The sequence below is a fragment of the Megalobrama amblycephala genome, linkage group LG24 (genome assembly GCF_018812025.1).
Source record: "Megalobrama amblycephala isolate DHTTF-2021 linkage group LG24, ASM1881202v1, whole genome shotgun sequence".
NCBI lineage: Eukaryota > Metazoa > Chordata > Actinopteri > Cypriniformes > Xenocyprididae > Megalobrama > Megalobrama amblycephala.
In genome coordinates this window covers 26,286,479-26,308,913 of record NC_063067.1, presented here as the reverse complement: position 1 = coordinate 26,308,913, position 22,435 = coordinate 26,286,479, and the positions used below count along the sequence as shown (strand labels likewise).

The window sequence follows — 22,435 nt, the reverse complement described above, 5'->3', positions numbered from 1 at the left end:
TTAGAGTGATCTGTTATCAAGAGGTGACTGTGCAAGTTATGTAATTTCAGAAATGTGCATATACAAATCACGCAGTTTGCTAACAATCTATTAATTTAAACTATGTATTTAAGGCAGAAACAATGAGCTCATTGAAATAGTGAATGCATTAACAAATGATTAGGATGACGATTTTGACGATTTTGTTCTCTTCGGCTCACTGGATGGAAACATTGCTTTATTTGCAAATGTTTAATGCGATATTCCAATTTTGCACACAAGTTAAATTTGCAACTTTGGATGGAAACTGTGCGATTTTCTATGAAATATGTCAATTTTGACTGGCCAAAGTCTGCAGACTGGCTCTGACCTTCAGCAACTATTCTCGAAGATCTGCAGTCTTTAAATCGCAGCAAAAATCTGTGCAAAAGTTGTGGTCTATTCCAGTCTTAAAGGGATAGTTCACCCAAAAATGAATATTTGATGTTTATCTGCTTACCCCCACGGCATCCAAGATGTAGGTGACTTTGTTTCTTCAGTAGAACACAAATGATGATTTTTAACTCCAACCGTTGCTGTCTGTCAGCCGTATAATGTGGGTCAATGGGAACTACTTTTATAAGAGTAAATAAAACTTGCTTGGACAAATCCAAATTAAACCCTGTGGCTCATGACGACACCTTGATGTCCTAAGACACGAAACGATCAGTTTGTGCGAGAAACCGAACACTATATCAGTTTTTACCTCTAATACACCACTATTTCCAACTGCGTACAGCATTTGCTTAGTGAGGTCTGATCGTGCTCTGACAACGGCAGTGATGTCTCGTTCTCATTGAAGCCTATGCGCGAGACATCACTACCGTTGTCAGAGCGTGATCAGACCTCACTGAGCGAGTGCTGAACGCAGTTGGAAATAGTGGTGTATAAGAGGTAAAAAAATAACATAAATACTGTTCGGTTTCTCGCACAAACCGATCGTTTCATGTCTTAGGATATCAAGGTGTCGTCACGAGCCGCAGGGTTTAATTTGGATTTGTCTGTGCATGTTTTGTTTACTCTTATAAAAGAAGTTCCCATTGACCCACATTATACGGCTGACAGACGGTAACGGTTGGAGTTAAAAAATCATGTGTTCTACTGAAGAAACAAAGTCACCTACATCTTGGATGCCCTGGGGGTAAGCAGATAAACATCAAATTTTCCTTTTTGGGTGAACTATCCCTTTAAGGGTCTAGCATGTTAACTATAAGCTAACTGAAAACACAAAAAGAACCATATATAATTTATGTAGTTATATCACATGATATGTGATGCGTAATTTAAAAAAAAAAAAAAAAAAAAAAAAAAAGTGAAATGTCATTTGCATCCCATTTTAATCTGATGTGTTTCTGAGTGAAACGGGATATTCCGCAAGAATATTGCAGAATATTCAGTTGGCTGCATCCTACCTGGTAATGTATGAATTCTCGTCAGGCAGGCAAGTTTTTATCTTTAAGGTCCAAAAGGGGAGAAGATTTTGTGGGGGAAAATGATCTAATGATCTACAGCATCTTCCTTTTCTCCACCTTCATTTCTCTTCCCTGCTTTTCTCATATCCGTTGTATATGGTATTAGCATGTTAACCAGATCCCACATTTTATTTGTTTGATTTGTTTTAATCCCTGTGTGTGTATGTCTCCCTGTAGCTGACCACTGTGTCGGATGCCAAACAGAAAGGAAAGTTGGGATGCCAATGACAGCATGACTGTGGATGAAACATCACTTGTATTTTGTGTGCGCATGTGCGTTTATATAGTTATATGTTAGCGTGGGAAGACTACTCACACCTGCAGTGAACTCCTCCCATCCAGCACCAGGTTTTCACCTTAAACACACGAGCCAAAGACAGACAAAAAAATATACCGTCCGCTGCTCCGCTCATACACTATTTTAACACTCCCACGCTTAACAAAACCTCTCCCTCTGAAAAACATCTTGCTTTTATCAGATTTCAGACGTGTTCAAAGACTTTCAAACACTGGAAACACGCAGCAGTCACTGTATTCTCGCCCGATTAACAAGAGCCAGTGTTGACGTTGTCTTTGCTTTGATTTCTGTTGTTTTGTTTTATTTTTATTGTGAAGCGACAGTCTACACACTCCTGTTTTGTCTGTGATTTTGTCGTCTAAACTGATAGTCTTTCATCTCACAAAGTGTAGATGCTTTTATTTTGTCTGACAACATAAAAAATAAAACCAGTAAGTTAGAAACACTGATTCCAGTTCAGCAAAAACACTGATTAGAGAGTTCAGTCTTGTCTTTTGATGTCTAATTCAGATCAATACATCCGTAAGTTGAGATGTTTGATTCTTACTGTCAGTATTTCAAGTCGCGTGACCGACAGGCTTTAGTACAAATGTCTGTCAAACTAAACAATGTGGACAAGACAATTCTAACATAAGGATTGTGAACTACGGTACGAGTTTCAATAGGAAAGTTCTGGCATACGAAGGTCACAGGCAGAAACTCGATGCCAGATTAATGGGAAATACTCTGTGTTGTGACTTCTTATGGTACACTATTATGATTAGTTAATAACTTTATGATGGCATGAGAATGGTACACTCCTGATCTTGGTACTTGTAGTGACTTTTACATGTATACTGTGATTTCTAATACAAAATTATGACGTTAATGTGACACTACAAGCAACAGCGAGTTGTTTTTATGTGTAGAGTTTCTTAATGGAACTATTTGTCTCCTTCCTTTTAATTATTAAGTTGCAGAAAGCAGGGTATGTCGATAAAATAATAATTAAACAGATGAAAAGGTTTAAAAATTTAAATTTGCATATTCATACCATCATGGACAAACCCATGCTTATATTTTGTGTAGATAATAATGCATAAATATGAGGTTTAGATGGGAAATATTCCTATATGCATTTAGCCCTAGTTTACAAGGATTTTAAGTCTGGTACTTTTGATTTTGATTTTTTTCTTCATTTTTAACATGGTACGTTAAAAATGGGTACAGTGCTAAATACAGGCAGATGCTAATGCTAGCACCTGTAACAGCCGCAGTGTTTGCACAACTAATCATATTAGCGAATACAACGGTGACAGTTCTGATCATATTCATGGCTAAATGATTAAAATATAAACAATATTGGATTGTAAAGTAATCCTGGGTGGTCTGTCTTTTGATACTTGAATGATTATGCTTTTATAGATATCTTTCTCTCTCTCTATATATATGTATATGTATGTACTGTATGTATTTTATTTTTATTTTTTTTCCTGTTTACTTTTTGGTCATGTTTTTGTCATATCTAGAGAGGAACGTCTTTTTAAAGCTCAACATATCATGGTGTAAGTGAGCATGAGACTGACAATGGTATCTCTGAGAGACCTTGCCACAGAATCAAAGAGAACGATTGTAAATAATCTTGGGCTTCCAGTCTTTTTTATGATTATTATTTTTCATAATTGTACATCCAATAAATGAAGAGATGATATCCAGTGTCATGTCATTTTTTTTATCCAAAACTTTACGTTAGCAAAACGTTGCAAATGAAGGTTCTTGCACATAAACGTCTATTTGTATTTAAGATTTACAGTTTTTCTCAGTCGCTTTGGTGCATTTCTCACATCACTATTTACATTTGCACAACAGTTAATGCAGTTCTCAAAACAATTAGTGCAAACTGCAAAACCTAGTTGATAACCTGCAAAAGCGTGTCACTTGCTCAAAATGGATAGGTTATTCCTCAAAAGCAAGTATTCGTGTCAATGAAAGTGTCAGTGTCATCAAGATGAAAAGTCCTGACACCATTGTTTATGAACAAGATAGTCAAATGGCTTTGTCATGTTTTCATTATGACAGTTTACTCTGTCAATGTTTTCCAATGCAAAAAAGTCAGATCTTGGTGACACTACCTGAAAATGCTCAAGACAGCACTATATACTATTTGCACAGCCATTTGAAAAATACAGTAAAGTTACACATTACTGTATTGAGTGAGGTAACTGAGTACAAGACACTGAATATGTATGTTTCACATTTTTACTGCATATGCTCTTTGCAATTCTAATTTGTTCACAGCATTGTGCAAAAGAAAAATTACACCCTTATTTGCAACAAACATAAACTCCCTTTGGGTAGAGCTGTGCACAACTGTAAACAATATTGCAGTACATATGGCAAATCTTTACTGTAAAACTACTGTACACTACAATACACTAAATGTGTGATGCAGCAAAGCTGTACGTCTAAATGTAAAATGTACAGTGACAAGTTCTTGTCCCACTGCAAGCTTCATGTATGACACAATGACAGTAGTGCAGTGCAGATTGTTTAGTGCTGAATTACTGTCCATTTATACACACCTGTTCTCCTGACGAAATGTTTGAATAATTAAATTTACAGTGGTTCTCCCAACATTTGGCTGCACCCTTCGACCAGCCTCAGCCATTGTGAGGCCGTGATTGACAACATGATCCACAAATGTAGCCCTGATTTCATCAGGGATCTGCCTATGTACTTGGCCTCTTCTTCCCCTTCCTCCCCGCACCCTCACCCCTCTTCCATGAGGCTGACCTTCCATTTCTGTGTCACAGTATTGTAGAAATGGTACACACTATGTCCTGCTTGGTTCGTATATGCTTGTAAAGTGGGGGTTTATGGGATTCAGCTCTGACAGTGATTGTAGAGAAGTGGCTTATCATTGGTTGCAACTAATGCTTCACACACCCCTTCTCATCAGTGAAAGTTGAGATTCACTTGAGAGAAATTTTTCAATTTAGGAGACATTTTCAGGAAAAAAAGATTTTAAAAAATGTGTAAAATTTGCTTGACAGATTTTGACAACTAGTTCAACATTTTTGTATGTAATGACTCAAGCAATGAAATGAGGACTATTAGTTTTATATGGAATGACTATTCAGCATTCACAAGTATAGTTAATTTTGACTGACATGACATAAGCAAATGATAATGTTATAAAACAGCAGAGAGTTGTATGAAAGCAATTGATGCATGTCCAAAAGCATTTGCAATTTGTTCGAAGGAATGAGAAACTGCTACTATGATGTGCACAAATGACTAAATGTTGTGGAGGTTGAACTAACTGTTGTGCAAATGTAAATAGTGATGTGAGAAATGCACCAAAGCGACTGAGAAAAACTGTAAAAAAAAGGCATCTTCAGCTCATTGTATTTGGCACAAACATGAATTTGCTAAAGGCATTGTGTAGTGAAGTGTTTTGATTACATGAAGTGTAATCTTTTTTTTTTTTTTTGCAAATATGTGAAAATCAAAGATCTTCAAGTTGCAAAAGTTTTATTCAAAAACATTTAGGAGCAGAAATTCCCCCATTTTAAACCTGAAAGGTGTTAAATGAACATTTGGACACAGTATATTAATGTCCTGTATTACAGAAGACACAGCAACAATTTCACTCAACAGTTTCACACAACATCATTTAAATATTTTCCGGACAACAACATGCATGTTTTTTTTTTTTTACAATATGAGAAAAACGGTTTCAAATGTGATTTTGCAAGCTGATAACAAAATTGTTTTAAGAGTGATGATTATGTCAGATTTGTTCCCCTGAGGGTTGACAAACGTACCACAAAAATATACAAGCAGATATTGTTTTTCTTTGGACAGTGTCAGTGTTTGACATTACCATTTGTTGTGCCAATATTTGTGTGCTGAAACTTTTGCTTTTTGGTTCTTTTGTTACATGATTCATGCGCTTCTGAAATTGTCAACTCATTGTCAAGTAGTGGCTCATTCTTTAATTGTTGTTAGTTATTGTGCTTTTACTATTTTCTTAATTTTACCAGTGAAGAAAACCACACATATTGTGCTCAAACAAGAGTTGCAAATTCATAAGCCAATTACCAGATTAACTTGATAATTTTATGGGATCTGGGGCCAGTTTCATAAACACATTAGACTGTCTTGAAAATCTTTTCTAACCAACTAGCAGTTAGCCAAGGCATTAGCAGTCTTGTGTTCTCAAAAAAGGAAGAAAAAAAAAACTTTTTATGCAACAGATCTTTGAAATAGTTAAGACTAGTCTTAAAAGCAAAGTGACATTACTAACTTTGTAATACTAGTCTAAGCAGATTATGCAACAAGGCTGCTGAATTGAACATGAAATAATTTTGGTTGCTCTGTTTTTCTCATCATTAAATGTGCTTGGGCTGAAAAGTGTTTATGAAAGAAATTAATGTTTTAATATGGTTTGGAAATGCTCAAGACCATCTCTGCATTGTAACAGTCCGAGTGTAACTCAAATTTCAAGCATCAAAACAATTTATAGGAACAGAGCGCTGGTCCCGGAATTCATGTTAATTATGAAAAATGTACATTCATTGAACATTATGCCTTTCTGTCTTGTACTTTTCTTTGTACATTTATATCCATCATCGTTTCTTAATTTAACTGCTAGGCGTCTTTATCAGACAGCCGCAAATCACTGGTAAACTTTGTAATCCAAAAATCCTCCTTGTTAAAAGGTCACATTTCCCTTCTAATTATCAAACAGTGGTCACAGAGAGCAAAGGGTTGTACACTTTCTTCCCATCTACTGAACGGGTCCCATGAGCCAGGAGCTCCTGAATGGTGATCCAGTTGTCCAAGATGCGTCGGCTGCGTTTCTTCATACTTTTTTTCTGGCTAAGCTCAAGAATGGAAGCTTGTCCCTGGGGTCCAGAGTCTTGCTCCTTCTCTTTCTCTCGCAAGAAGTCCAGTCGGCTCTGCATCATGAACTCACGGCGTCGCCGTTGCTCACGAGCTCTCAAAAGCTGCTGTTTGCGTTCCTCCTTGCTCCAATAGCGTCCCATCTTCATTTCACTAACCGCATCATCATCCGTGGTCATCCCACTGCGCTCCTCCCGAATCTTCATGGCGCGAGCCTTTAGCAAACGGTCTCGTACCGGACGTTTAGCCACATAACGTGAGCCGTCGCTGCGGATCTTTACCTTCCACTCCATTCGAGGTGAAGATGGAGGCAGTGTAGGTGGTATAATCAAAGAAGTTGCAGGAGCAGCTGTGGATTCTCTGTTTGCACAAGGTGTGGTGCTGGAGTGAGTAGGAACCTGTTCAGTGGTGTCTCTAACTTCTAAACTGTCAATGGTAGACATGTCCCTCAACTGCATGCAACTCTGGTAGCGTTGAGGCAGCGTGGTACTGCAGCGGCGTCGGGACAGGTACGGACTGTTTTCTGCACTCCTTCCCCCTTTAACTATCCCGGTAGTGAGAGTCCCATTTGCATGTGACCCCCTTCGTGCTCCATCCAAACCCTTCCTACTCCTGCTACCATTACTAGATAATGACCGAAGCCTTGTTGCTGGATTAGAGTTTCTGTTGTCCCCAGGTTCTTCACTCTTTTTCTTGGCATCTGATGAAAAAGGTAAGTTTAGATTCTTATCCCTACTTGTGCTTGTTCTATGACGTGGCGTCCGAGGTCGCATGGTTGCAGAGGCACTGGAATCTCCAGCCGCAGAGGGTGAAGGGTATCGTTCACTTGCCAGAGGTGTGCTTCTGCAACTTTCCCCACCAGTATTATAGGCGCTTGTGCTCTCCTTGTCAGAGCGTTCCCTTTCAGGGATCTCGTTAATATCTGACAGTTCATGGTGGATTGCCTCTGCACCTCCACACCTTGCCTTTGCTCCTTTTTCTTCATCGTCCTCTTCATCAGCTGGCCAGACCTTTAGGCAGCGTTGGCGCAACTGCTGCATCTTTTGAGCCCGCAAAACATTGCGCCACTTAAACTCCAGGTGGCGTATTTCCTCATCTAGAAGGGCAATCTCGTGCTGCATCAGGCTCTCATTACAATTCATGTCTACAGGAACACCTCCTCCTGCAAAATCACCTCCTCCTGCGCCATGGTTCCTCCCGTCCAAAAGAAGAAGTGCATTTCCATTCTTCTCGTAAAGGCACCGGATCTCCAGTAGCTCTCTGTAACGTTCATATTCCTCTTCAGTTAAACCTGGCATCAGCACTCTGCTCGTCACTGAGCCCAGTGTTTCAGGAACCCCATGATCCGCCACTCCCACCCCATCTGGCCCTAGCAGTGAGTCGTTGCTGTAATGGAATTCCCATCCGTGCTGAGCAGCGTGAAACTTGCGCAAACTGCCGGGTGTATTGGTGGCATTGGTCGTGCATGCACTGGTGGGATCATCTGCCAGCTCTGAGGACTCTTCACAGCGTGTACTTTCATCTGTGCGACCCACCCCGCTGTCCAGCTCCTGGCTGTTATTGAGTGCAGTGTGCCACAAGTTGGGCCGACCAGCTCGGATCCCATTGATGTCACTCAGCAAGGAGCTAGCTTTTCTTCGGTGTTGAGGGCTGGGTAAGTTAGAGGCATTTTCCAAGTCCTCTAGATCCAGGCCCACACTCAACTCCAAATCCAGATCATCAGCCTCATTCTTCCAAGAATGATTATTTGGAATGAAGTTAGAAAACAGGGAGAAAGAAAAACAAATTAGCAAAATACTTTATAAATCTTGCTACGCTCTTAGAAGAAAAGGTTGAGTGGGCCTCTATGTAGAATCCTAGGGTTCTTGACTCAATTTTAAAGAACACTTTATGCCAAAAAGGTTCTATATAAGGAGAAATGTCTTGAATGATTGAAGAATACTTGTTGATTGATTAAAAGTATGTTTATGAGCTGTTTAATTCATAAAATGATCACATGATGATACCCCTAAAAGGTTCTATATATCAAGCACCTGACAGAACCCTATAGGGTTCTACATAGAACCCTTTCTTCTAAAAGTGTAGGCACTGTATGCAGAGAAATTTGCTTTAAAAACATTCTGATTGGAGAACAGCAGCAAACACATTAGCATCCCTGTTTGAACAGCAGAGGGCAGTGTTTGTCCACGTAAGCCCAAGTTTGGATGCTGTAATGCTGAATTTAGGGTCTTTTTCCCATCTGTTGTAGGAGACATTTAAACATGAGAGGTTTCTCAAATGAGCCACCTGTGCTGGGGAATATACTGGCCCAAGGGCTCACACACCATCTGGAGCTTCCATAACACACAAACACACACGTGCTTGTGTGCTACTGACCCCAAATCCTAAAACTGTAAAATCAGTGACTATTTCCCAAATGACCATCACTGTTCATTAGTGCTTATTTTCATCTCTTGTTTTAATGATTCACCAATAACTGTTTTTAAAGAATCTCAATTAGATTTTTACTTTGTGCCAAACCTATGAATACAGCTGACAGATTTCTAGGGAAAAACATATTGAATTCAATTAAAGAACTGGACACAAATGGCTTTTATTCAGACCAATTATGTACATGAAGCTTTTTCATATCCATTAGCTGTAGACTTGTATGTTACACTGAACAAAAATAAATATCTGTCTTTCTGGTTTGGGTTCAAAATCAGCATCCTCAGTTTATCATGATTATTATATGCAAATAAGATGTATTTTTTGAGATCTTGATTACCTTTTTTTTCTTGTACAGCTTTGTGTCAAATAGCATCATGCTAAATGAACTTCATAAACATGCCTCAGACTTCAAATGTTGATTTGGTCTATTTGTATTCATGAGCTGGCTGATTCCTCAGGGGTTTGCATTATGTTTTATTTAAATATTTACCAGTGGGATACGGACTGTTGCCATGGCTTCCACAAAGGCTAAAGATGATAAATCTGGATGTTAAAGCATGTTGACAGACCACAAGGTTTTAGACCAATCAATGAAGAGACTCACACACAGTGTAAAGATATCGAGACATCATTTTTGACTTTAACCAACTTGTTAGATTGTTGATTTTGATTTTCACTCTCTTTAGTCTGTTGTAGCTTGAGAAAGCTGCAATGAATACTGCATCCCACGATGCAACACACTCAAGCTGGCCTTCAATTTCAGTGTGATGTGTGAAACTACTTTTGTTTTTAGTTATTTGATCACACTGCCAATATTAAAGGATTAGTTCACTTTCAAATAAAATGTTCCTGATAATTTACTCACCCCCATGTCATCCAAGATGTCCATGTCCTCCTTTCTTCAGTCGAAAAGAAATTAAGGTTTTTGATGAAAACATTCCAGGATTATTCTCCTTATAGTGGACTTCAGTGGCCTCCAGACGGTTGAAGGTCAAAATTATAGTTTCAGTGCAGCTTCAAAGGGCTTTAAACGATACCAGACGAGGAATAAGGGTCTTATCTAGCAAAATGATCGGTCAAAACCGCACTTTCGTATTCTTCAAAAAGCTTGCGCTGTATGTCCTATGCCTTCCCTATTCTACTTACGGAACAAACACAGCACCAGTTCCATTTTGTTCATAAGTAGAATAGGGAAGGCGTAGGACATACAGCGTAAGCTTTTTGAAGAATACGAAAGTGCGGTTTTGGTGGAACCACTTGAAAGGCGATCATTTGTTTATATAAAGCATATACATTTACATTTATTTTTAGAAAATGACCAATCGTTTCGCTAGATAAGACCCTTATTCCTCGTCTGGTATCGTTTAAAGCCCTTTGAAGCTGCACTGAAACTATAATTTTGACCTTCAACCATTTGGAGACCACTGAAGTCCACTATAAGGAGAATAATCCAGGAATGTTTTCACCAAAAACCTTAATTTATTTTCAACTGAAGAAAGAAGGACATGGACATCTTGGATGACATGGGGGTGTGTAAATTATCAGGAAAATTTTATTTGAAAGTGAACTAATCCTTTAAGATATTTTACATAAAACTGAATTATAATTGCAAAATAAGTTTCCAACATGATAAATGGATGTAACTTAACCTGCAAGGTAATGTTGTCATGTGAAAATGTAGCATACTACTGTTTAAAATGCTTATGGAATAATCCCTACTTTTCCACATTCCACATATATATATAAAAGATTAGGCAGTATATATTGTATACTATAGTGTTCATTAAGTAGTAGCTACATTCTGAACACAGCCAATATCTCAGACTGTCATGAAAATGTGTTCAAGGAAATGAAATAGACATGGTGACTCACTGCTGGAGGTTGTGTATTATGGGATGTCCTAAGTGTGTCTCTTTCTCTAAAGTGTGACCTTGAGTAGAACAAAAGACTGCCAAACCAGCCCCATGTGTCCTTGTCTCTCCTTGTGTTTTTTTTTTTTTTTTTTTTCTCTTTAATTCTCTCCTTCATTTATTTCCTCGTCTGGGTTTTTGTCCTACTCTGCCCTTTTCTGTCTGCTTTCATTTGTAAACAGAGAACAGAGTGAAGCCGTGTGTTCACCTGTACACTATAACACATTTGTCTGTTACTGCTTGAATGAGCAGACCATAATACACTTCACGTAATGTCTGAATATCAAATTAGCTGCCATTAGTAGCTTCAGTAATACTTTAACAATCACCAAACATTCACCCTGTGCTGTTACTAAATCTACAGCCTCACGGCAAAATAAATTATATTTACTAGAGTTATGAGTTACGCACTCTAAATGTGAATGTGGTGAGATAAAGACTGGGTGCCGTGAAAATTCAAAAGACAGTAAATAAACAACGTTTTTCATTTGAACTTCTCCTGCTTGCAGACAGAAGAACTTAATTGAATCAAGTGATCATATCTGACTGCAAAAATAAATTCAAGGTGAGTCTCACCTCAATATCTGGTCGTGCCAGTAGGAGAGAGATGTTGGTGCTGTCCTCTCTTGTCAGGATGGCCACTGCTTCCTCTCGGTTCTGGACATCCACCCCATTTATCTGAACACAAATGCACATTAACAACATTTCACATCACATTATTTTTTGCTCATTAGTTCACATAACGCTTGATGCATCTGTAAGGTTTTATTATTGTTTTGTTTATTTTGCCCTAAAGAAGCTGCTACACACAGCTTACTCAATCACAAAAAGCTGCAAATAGCCGATGCATGAGGAGCTTTATTAAGAACCGAAATGTAATCTTTTGAACAGGATAATTTATGTAATTTCAGTTATTATTTTGTCTTGTGGAATAAAAGTAAACGTGTAAAGCCAAATACTGTAGGTTCTTCAGGGCAGAACTAAATAAAAAAGAAATTAAAATGTATGATTCCTCTTATCATCATCCCTCTTATTTTAAAGACAACAATAAACATCTTATGGAATCTGGAAGGGTTATGTATATGCAGAAAATACAACATGATTTTACCAAATTCAACATAATATTTCATTATTAAAAAGAATGATTTTCAAACCACAAACCTTAAAACTAACTAAATTTGATTTGTTGATATCAATGTTGTTCAATGAAGTTGATCATTATTAGACCACTTGTGAACAGTGTATCATTGATCTGTTTTCAGTCAGATAATAGCATTGTTTGGCTTTAGTCACCTGCAGTATTCTGTCTCCCTCACGGATTCGGCCATCCTTAGCAGCAATGCTATTAGGGTTGACCTGCAATGATGATACAGAATCAGTGGTGTGGGGGGTTGCTGCATACAAGCATACCATTTCTGCTGCAATATATAGTAGTCAACATTTGAAGTGGATCAAAACCTTTCATCAAAGTTTTCCTAAAACCTTCTTCTTAGGACTTAGGACTTAGAACTTAGTTCTTAGGAGTTTTTAAATGAGGTGTGAAGACTTATAGATATTGAAGATATAAGATATATATATATATATATATATATATATATATATATCCACTGCATTTTAACATTTTTTATTTAATCTGATGCTACACCATATCCTTGTAAATTCTTACTGTAAATACATTACTGTACAAGTTTTCAATTCTTTTTCACAACTAGAATTAGTTCATGTATACGATATTCAACAGCATCTGTGGCATGTTTAAGATGAAATATTACTTTAAAATTTGCTTTAAATGGGTAATTTCTGTGATTTAAACATATGCTGTAATATAACGTGTAATTTCTACAGCTTTAGCGTCAACAAACAGAATTTACAAAAATAATGACCGTTCCAACGCCGTAAAGTCTATGGGCTTTTTGAATGGGTTTTTGCTAACTTGCCTGAAATAAGGTCTGTGGTTAACAAAGCCTCTAAATACTTTCACGTTTTGATCTATAACATAAACACACCAGTTATAACCCACTTGTGATTTTTAAAAGTTTTACTGTGTCTTTAAATCGGCGGTTGCTAACAAATTGCTAAAAGGGACTACTTCCTTTGGCGGGGACTTTAGACATCATCATTAAAAACGGGACATTTGGACAGCATTTCTCATGAAAAAGTGGATAAGTATTCATAACAGTACAGATCATAATCAGCGAGCATGTTTTTAAATAAAGTTGTTTTTTTAAATAAGCTTGGTGGTGACGACGTTGATCCGCGACTATGGTGTGCTGTAGTCCGTTTATAGCCTACTGTTAGCCTTTTATATCTGATGACTTTATTTAGGCTTCAAAATCTATAAATGTTGTGTTAACTTGTAAAGATTATCTTGATAGACAAAACATGTAAGTGTCATAACCCTTTGTTAAACACAGAGCTTATTTTCTGCGATTTTCCAAAAGTCTATGGGAAAAATACATAGGCTTTCAATCAAGGGAACCCGTGCGCCGCTAACTTCCGGGTTGGCCTACAAAAACACGTCATCCCTGGGGTACTCTATATATAAAGATGTCATGTTTTGATTTTTTTTTTGTACTTCTACTGTTATCCTTATTATTTATACAAGCGTTGTCTTGTGACAGTTGTGTATTACTTTGAATAATAATTTTTCTTCTCTTTAATTATTTGCAAAAAGCACACAAAATAAAGCGCTCTTTCAAAATTTCTCTTTTTACAGTTTCATTTATTTTTCTTTACTGGAATGACAGTTATTCTACATTCACATGCTATTGGAATTATCATAAATACGAGTTTCCTAGGTAAAAATTGCACATGACTGCCTCTCAAGTCTAAACTTGAATGCGATAAGCGCTTAATCACGACTTCAGAAGTGGGAAGTACGAAACTTGCAAAGTTGCATGAGGTATTCTTGTATGCAATGTCCCAATTTCTAATAAGTAGAAAAATGAATGGCCACTTCTTATAGGGGATGTCCCATACTATATGCATACCTTATAGTAAACCATTTTACAGCAGCATTTTTGAGATATATGACATTATTACACTTTATACACCTATAAAGACCTAGTTTCTAATAAGTAGAAAAAGAATGGACAGGTACTTAATAGGGCATGTCCCATACTATATGCATACCACATATGAAACTATTTTACCGCAGTGTTTTGCATTGTTTTTGCAAAACTGAAAGCCTCTGCATTAAGTAACAAGATGTAAATTCATTGTAATTGTCATGCTTAAGTAGGATTAACTTTTTGTGTACACTAATTCTTGAAAAATGGAACAGTGTTCTGGATTTAATGTGGCATTTTATTTAAAATAATGATTTATCTAATGCTGAAGCAGAAGGGCATAGGTTCACAATCCTCCCTCAGCCTTCATTCATTATTCATTGGTCAGCAGATTCCCATTATTCCCCACTTCTCACCTCACCCACGTAGATACCCAGATCCTCTTCATCATCAGTGCGATAACACACTGTTAAACCGAGTTTATCTTGCTGACAAGATTTATACAATTCCACCTCCTGAAGGAAAACAGATAGAGAGAGGCTTAAACAAACTGAGATAAGACGCTCCTCCAGCAGTATTTCAGTCTAAAATAAACTTGTTATTTTGTAGTAGAGGAAGTTTAAAGAAACAGTGCTTGACCTCATACTCCAGGTCATCTTGTCTGTCCACCTCATGTTGACTAATGTCAAAGTAGTCTGTTGGGTCATAATACACATGGTCCATAGGAGAGCTGAGGAGAAAAATAAAACATTACAGAGCAAAATCTATAATTAACTAGAGTTGACATACAGAAATGAAGTCACAGAAAAGCAGTCTTAGGTGTTTGTATAGTGTAATTGTTATTTGAGGTAATGCATAATGTTCATTTAATAATTTTTGTAGTTATAGTCTATTTTTCTATTTTTGAAATGCATTTAATTTTTGACACCATAATGATGATCAGTGCCTCTTTTTTATGGATATGTGCAAAAATCTAAACTGACGGCAATGTTTTCTTAAAAATATATCATTGTTTCAGGTAAATACAAACACAATGTGTTTTTGCTGTAAAGGAGAGTGGGGTAAGCCATTTTTTAACCTCTGTAGGCAGAGAAATAATAGAAAGGTAAAACTAACTTGCTTGAATCTTATTTGCTAATACTGTACCTGCAATTAGAGGGAAGTGTCTATAATGCAGTTATATTTAGTACTATTTAGACAAATAATTTACATGGTCTTATAAATGAGCAAGGATGAGTTGAGGCAGGATCCAGATGAAGCAGTCTACTTTAACAGTAAATCAAAAATAACAAACATACTGGAACACACACACACAACCTGAACAGAGGGAGAAAACTAATCAATCAAACAAATGGGTGGCTATGACAACAAATGAGAAGCTGGAACATAGGGAACAACGGCACATGGGAAACAAGAAAATACAAACAAACTTAACACGGTTCAAATGTTTGGGATCAGTAATTTATTAAAGGATGCATTAAATTATGGAAGCTTGTTTCCGCCACTAAATAAAAAAAAAATAAATAAAAAAGGTAAGTGTGACTTATAAAATAAACTCACAAATGCGTCAAATAAAGTCAGAATTGTGAGACATAAACTTGTTGCGAGATACAGTCTTTCTCAGGAATTGCAAGTTATGTAAATTGTTAATTATAAAGATATAAACTCACAATTCTGAGAAAAACGTGTTTTTCCCCCCACAATTGGACATTATAATTAATTGCGAGTTTATATCCCACAATTCTGACTTTACAGTTGTGGCCAGAATTATTAGCCCCCTTCATAAATATGATCAAAGATGACTCTAAAAATAAATCTGCATTGTTTATCCTTTTGATCTTTAATTCATAAAATTAGCAAAAATCTAACCTTTCATTGAAGGAAAAGAATTGAAAGTGGGGGGAAAATAACATTAAGAAATAAATGTTTTTCTCCAAAACACGTTGCCCACAATTATTAGCACCCCTAGAATTTTTTTATGAGTAAAATATCTCTGAAGTATATTCCCATTCATATTTAAATTTTTTTAGCTCACCAGGGTGATCATGAACATGAAATTGTCCAGCCATGACTTCCTGTTCCACAGGAGTATAAACATGAGGAAACACAAAGGCCAAATTCCCTTAATCATTCATCACAATGAGAAAAAAACAAAGAATATAGTTCTGATGTGTAGCAAATGATTGTTGAGCTTCAGAAAATAAAAAGTGGCTGTAAGAAAATAGCTAAAGCATTGAAAATCCACATTTCCACCATCAGGGCAATAATTGAGAAGTTCCAATCAACTAAAGATGTTACAAATCTGACTGAAAGAGGACATGTGTCTAAATCATCCTAATGCGCAGTGAGGAGGAATTTTTAAGTGGCCAAAGACTCTCCAAGGATCACAGCTGGAGAATTGCAGAGATTAGTTGAGTCTTGAATCTCAGAAAGCCTAAAAAAAATTATCAAAAGCACCTACATCCCCACAAGATGTTCGGGAAGGTTTCAAGAAAAATCCTCTGCTTTCATCCAGAAACAATCTCCAGCATATTCAGTTGTCAGACAAGACTGGAACTTCAAACGGGACGAGCTTCTATGGTCAGATGAAACTAAAACAAGAGCTTCTTGGCAGCAAACCCACCAGATGGGTTTGGTGCACACATGGATAAAAAGTGCCCCATGTCCACGGTTAAATATACTGCTGGATCTTTAATGTTGTGGGCCTATTTTTCTGCTGGAGTTCCTGGACAACTTGTTCAGATATATCGTGTCATGGATTCTATCAAATACCAACAGATAAAAAAATCAAAATCTGACTGTTTCTGCTAGAAATCTTATAATGGGCTGTGGTTGGATCATCCGTCGGGACAATGATCCAAAACAAACATCAAAACCAGCACAAAAATGTGTCACTGAGCACAAAATGAAGCTTCTGACATGGCCATACCAGTACCCTGACCTGAACCCTAAAGAGAATGAGTGGAGTGAACTGAAGATAAGAAGCACCAACATGGAGCTGGGAATCTGAAGGATCTGGAGAGATTCTGTATGGAGGAATGGTCTCTGATCTCTTCTCGGGTGTTCTCCAAACTCATCAGGCGTTATAGAAGAAGACTCAGAGCTGTTCTCTTGGCAAAAGGAGGTTGCAAAAAGTATTGAATAAAAGGGTGCTAATAATTGTGGGCAACACGTTTTGGAGAAAAACATTTATTTCATAATGTTATTTCCCCCCCACTTTCAATTCTTTTCCTTCAATGAAAGGTTAGATTTTTGCTAATTTTATAAATTAAAGATCAAAAGGATAAACAATGCAGATTTATTTTTAGAGTCATCTTTGATCATAGTTATGAAGGGGGCTAATAATTCTGGCCACAACTGTATATCATGCAATTCTGACTTTATAACTCGCAATTGTGAGTTTATATCTCGCAATTCTAAAAAAAAAAGAAGTCAGAATTGTGAGATAAAAAGTCGCAATTGCCTTTTTTATTTTTTATTTCATGGCAGAAACAATATTATGGAATTATATAATTAAAAGATAACTGTGATTTTTTTTTTTTTTATCTCACAATTCTGACCTTTTTTCTTACAAAAAAGACTGCCTTTATATCTTGCAATTCAGACTTTATTTCTTGCAATTGCAAGTATATATCATGCAATTCTGAGAAAAAAAAAGTAGGAATTGCAAGATGTAGACTCACAATTGAGAGATGTAAACAAGCAATTGCGAGAAATTGACCGCAATTACCTTTTTTTTTTAATTTTATGGCAGAAACTTTTTTCAAAAACATAAAAAAAAAAAATGAATCAACACCAAACTTTTGAACTGTACTGTAATTAGTTACATTATGTGCAATAATGTATGTTCATCATAATAGCATTGATTTTAAAAATATAGCTCCAACCAGTATGTGTTCTCAAACCCAGACTTACAGTTGGCTGAAGAGGTATGGCTCTGGCATGGGCGGCAGTGGAGGGGAAGGAGGTGACGCGGGTCTGTTGTGATGGGCGGGTCTGCCTAATGTCACCATGTGCTGGAAGCTGATATCTGTCTGCGTCCCGCTGTCCACACAGTCAGTCATTACCATCGTCCCTCCAGCAGCTCCAGGCACACCTGCTTTCCTCCTCTGACTCCACCTCATGTTACGCCTACAGCGCAGCGCATGGAGGCTCTGATCCTGAGACAGCCGGGACAGGTCTTTACTGTTCACCTGGATTCATGGACAAAGACATAGATGCTGATTACTGAATTTTTTTTTTTAATAGTTTTAGTTAACACTGATTAAGTAGACTTAAAGGAAAAAAAAAATAAAATCACAAAAAGCATAGGATATGTGACCCCTTTAACAGATCATTTTTAAGAATACACAGAAAGACAGAAAATTGATGTTCACGCCAAGTATGATAACTACTATAACTATAAACATTTTTTTCCAGTTAATAAACAATAACATTGACAGCCAATCCGAATCCAGTCGACTTTTGCATTTAAAGAGGCAGATGACAAAGCTGCAGCTTGTGCTAGTAAACTGAACATTATCATGCATTAGTGTGGATAGTTATGATTATAGTTATCTTTATAGTTATTGTTCTTGGTGTGAACGGGCCTTATACAGGAAGTGAGCATGACATACTGCACTGATACTTGAAAAAGTCTTCACATTGTGAGTAGAGAACAAATTCAACATAAAAATGCATAGACTGAATGTTAATATGAGAGAGATTTGTTTGACTAATGGTATGAACAGCTGTTGTAACAGATGTGGTTAGTTAAAGGGATAGTTCACCCAAAAATTTACAATTTGGTCATTATTTACTCACCATCATGTTGTTACAAACCTGTAGCCTATGACTTTATTCATTCTGTGGTACACAAAAAAAAATATTTTGAAGAATGTTTCTGTTTTTTTTTTGTTTGTTTTTTTTCACACACAATGAAAGTGTGTGGACCTTATCGATTTTCATTATATGGACAAAATAAAAATAAAAAGGCATTTTTCAGAATATCCTCTTTTATGTTCCACAGAAGAAAGTAAGTCATACAGGTTTGAAACAACATGAGGGTAATGATGTAAATGATGACTTTTTCGGTGAAAATGTTCCTTTAAAATGAGCACTTAACACAACAGCATCTAAACAACATATCTACAATGGTCACTTATCGCAAGGATCACACAACATTTACGCAACACTCAGACATAAAAAACAAAACCTTTAATCCAACCTCCCCATTAAAAGTGCACAGCATGCCGTTTATCTGCCTCCTCTGTGGGTAGAAAGAGTGAAGTATTAAGATAGAGGGGGGAAAAAAGCATATCCAAGTAGAAAGTCCTGATCATTTAGTGCTGAGGAGACAGTCGAGGAACTGCACTCAGCAGAATAAAGTCTCATGGTGATAAATGACCACATTACTCAAGATCTGCAGGGAAAGAGGATTTTAAAATGTGTTTAAGGGTTTAATATGAAGGATATAGTATTGTAGATATCATATGGTTTGAAACTCTTGAAGAAGGTGTTTGTTTTATACAAAATGCCTGATTTACATCTAAAGGCTAATTTATACTTCTGTGTCGGAACTACGCCACAGCCTCTGCGGCGCATGCTATGCGGTGGTTTTCTTTTGTACTTCTGCGTCATTGTCCACTTCGATTTTTTTTCCTCATTAATGTACACACAGCACCCCATATTGACAGAAAAACACAGAATTGTTGACATTTTTGCAGATTTATTAAAAAAGGAAAAACTGAAATATCACATGGTCCTAAGTATTCAGACCCTTTGCTCAGTATTTAGTAGAAGCACCCTTTTGATCTAATACAGCCATGAGTCTTTTTGGGAAAGATGCAACAAGTTTTTCACACCTGGATTTGGGGATCCTCTGACTCCTTGCATCCTCTGGAGCTCTGTCAGATGGTAAACATTGGTGGACAGCCATTTTTAGGTCTCTCCAGAGATGCTCAATTGGGTTTAAGTCAGGGCTCTGGCTGGGCCATTCAAGAACAGTCACGGAGTTGTTGTGAAGCCACTCCTTTGTTATTTTAGCTGTGTGCTTAGGGTCATTGTCTTATTGGAAGGTAAACCTTCGGCCCAGTCTGAGGTCTGAGCACTCTGGAGAAGGTTTTTGTCCAGGATATCCCTGTACTCCGCATTCATCTTTCCCTCGATTGCATCGTCCTGTCCCTGCAGCTGAAAAACACCCCCACAGCATGATGCTGCCACCACTATGTTTCACTGTTGGGACTGTATTGGACAGGTGATGAGCAGTGCTGGTTTTCTCCACACATACCACTTAGAATTAAGGCCAAAAATTTCTATCTTGGTCTCATCAGACCAGAGAATTTATTTCTCACCATCTTAGGTCCTTCAGGTGCAGGCTATGCGGGCTTTCATGTGTCTTGCCACTCTGCCATAAAGCCCCGACTGGTGGAGGGGTGCAGTGTTGGTTGACTTTCTACAACTTTCTCCCATCTCCCGACTGTATCTCTGGACTCAGCCACAGTGATCTTTGGGTTCTTCTTTACCTCTCTCACCAAGGCTCTTCTCCCCGATAGCTCAGTTTGGCCGGATGGCCAGCTCTAGGAAGGGTTCTGGTCATCCCAAACGTCTTCCATTTAAGGATTATGGAAGCCACTTGCTCTTAGGAACCTTAAGTGCAGCAGACATTTTTTTGGAACCTTAGCCAGATCTGTGCCTTGCCACAATTCTTTCTCTGAGCTCTTCAGGTAGTTTCTTTGACCTCATGATTCTCATTTGCTCTGACATGCACTGTGAGCTGTAAGGTCTTATATAGACAGGTGTGTGGCTTTCCTAATCAAGTCCGAATCAGTATAATCAAACACAGTTGGACTCAAATTAAGGTTTAGAACCATCTCAAGGATGATCAGAAGAAATGGACAGCACCTGAGTTAAATATATGAGTGTCACAGCAAAGGGTCTGAATACTTAGGACCATGTGATATTTCAGTTTTTCTTTTTAATAAATCTGCAAAAATGTCAACTATTCTGTGTTTTTCTGTCAATATGGGGTGCTGTGTGTACATTAATGAGGAAAAATTTAAGGGGGTCTGAATACTTTCCATAACCACTGTGTATTTGATTCACATGTTGGCCATGTCATTAGTGACTTGAGACAGCTATTTTCTAGTCATGCAAATACAGTTCTTGTCTACCCTTGTGAAAAATAAGTGCACTTAATTGTACTGAATGTGCACTTGTAGTGTATTTTTAAAAACCTGAATAATATTAATCAAATTAAAGGCCAATTAAGTATACTTAAAGAGAGCGCACAATCATGTTTCTTAACGCACACAAGTACTTTGTAATCTCAAATTAAATTTTTATTCTAAAGTACATTTTATATCATTATATCATATAATTTGCATCATTAATCATTTTTGTCATGGTTTAAGCTCACTTATTTTGATGTGTTGACTAACATACTGAAGCACATGTAAAGTAATTGATTATAATTTATATGGGGGGGGTGTAGGATCATCTTTGACCTCTAACCTTTGTGCCCCTATGACCTTTCCCAGAAGCTTATGAAGCACTAGCATGTGCATGGAAATGCTCCCACCTAAATTATTCCACTGTGTTTGTATGGAGGTATGGCTGAGACTTGTAATCCCCGCGGCGAGAGAGATTGGTAATTAGGGATTAGTGTAATAATATTCAACAGGATTCTGATGGAAACAGCGTGAGTTTCAGGCTCAGGTCAGAGTGGGTGGTTTCATCAAAGAACACAGAACTGCTACAACAGCCAGAACACCCAAAGCAAAGACACGTTTTCCTCCTCCAGTGACTCAAATGTAAATTCTGATGGTCTAAATACTGTGTAAAAGATGTAGAGTTAGTATGAAGTTATTCCTCACGGATGCTTGATGTTGCACAGCTTTCATTACAAGTACACAATGCAAGTATGCTGAGTGTTGTATTCTCAGTGTTTCCACAAGTGGTGCTGTAGTGGACTTTGGCTTAAACTGTCTTCTACAATTAGTTTCTTTCATATCAACTAATGTCGTGGCAAAGCAACAGTTCAAGAGAATCATTTTAATTTAGTAGAATTCTTGTTCTAACTTGGGATGAGCACAATTACACAATTTTATAATCGACAAGTGAAGCCCTGTATAATCAGTCTGCATCATGTCCACCAGCCCCTGATCAGATACGTTTGTTTATGGACGCTATGGGTGGGTGATATGACCAAAATCTTTTTTTCACGATAAGACTAATTTTATTTCATGATAACGATATTAGGGATGCATGATATATCAGCCACCATATTGGTATTGACCGATATATGTTCATTTTTAATGGATTATTTCCTCCAGCTGAGACAATTTAGATTGTCCACCATGACAGTTTTGAATTGCTTGAAATATGATTGAAATCACTTCAATAAGGAAAATATAGTGCAACATGTGCAGTGCA

The 22,435-nt window shown here is 37.3% G+C and overlaps 2 protein-coding genes across 5 annotated transcripts in view; one reads left to right on the top strand and one right to left on the bottom strand.

The window, feature by feature from the left end:
- Positions 1-1,939, top strand: part of LOC125260035 (ankyrin repeat and SAM domain-containing protein 1A-like) — a 148,673-nt gene extending 146,734 nt beyond the window's left edge. Inside the window, 1 exon segment of the mRNA XM_048178154.1 lies at positions 1,668-1,939. Coding sequence (XP_048034111.1) covers positions 1,668-1,671 — 4 coding nt within the window. The 3' untranslated portion in view covers positions 1,672-1,939.
- Positions 1,940-5,152: 3,213 nt separating this feature from the next.
- LOC125259897 (PDZ domain-containing protein 4) overlaps positions 5,153-22,435 on the bottom strand; it is a 118,954-nt gene continuing 101,671 nt past the window's right edge. For 3 of the 4 annotated variants that reach the window (XM_048177895.1, XM_048177894.1, XM_048177893.1), the window contains 6 exons: positions 17,939-18,216; positions 14,663-14,753; positions 14,440-14,538; positions 12,309-12,371; positions 11,592-11,693; positions 5,153-8,405 (listed from right to left, as the gene is read on the bottom strand). In XM_048177895.1, coding sequence (XP_048033852.1) covers positions 6,513-8,405; positions 11,592-11,693; positions 12,309-12,371; positions 14,440-14,538; positions 14,663-14,753; positions 17,939-18,147 — 2,457 coding nt within the window. In that variant the 5' untranslated portion in view covers positions 18,148-18,216 and the 3' untranslated portion in view covers positions 5,153-6,512. Of the gene's footprint in view, positions 8,406-11,591; positions 11,694-12,308; positions 12,372-14,439; positions 14,539-14,662; positions 14,754-17,938; positions 18,217-19,229; positions 19,272-22,435 lie in introns of all 4 variants that reach the window. The other variant, XM_048177892.1, reaches the window with a different exon arrangement.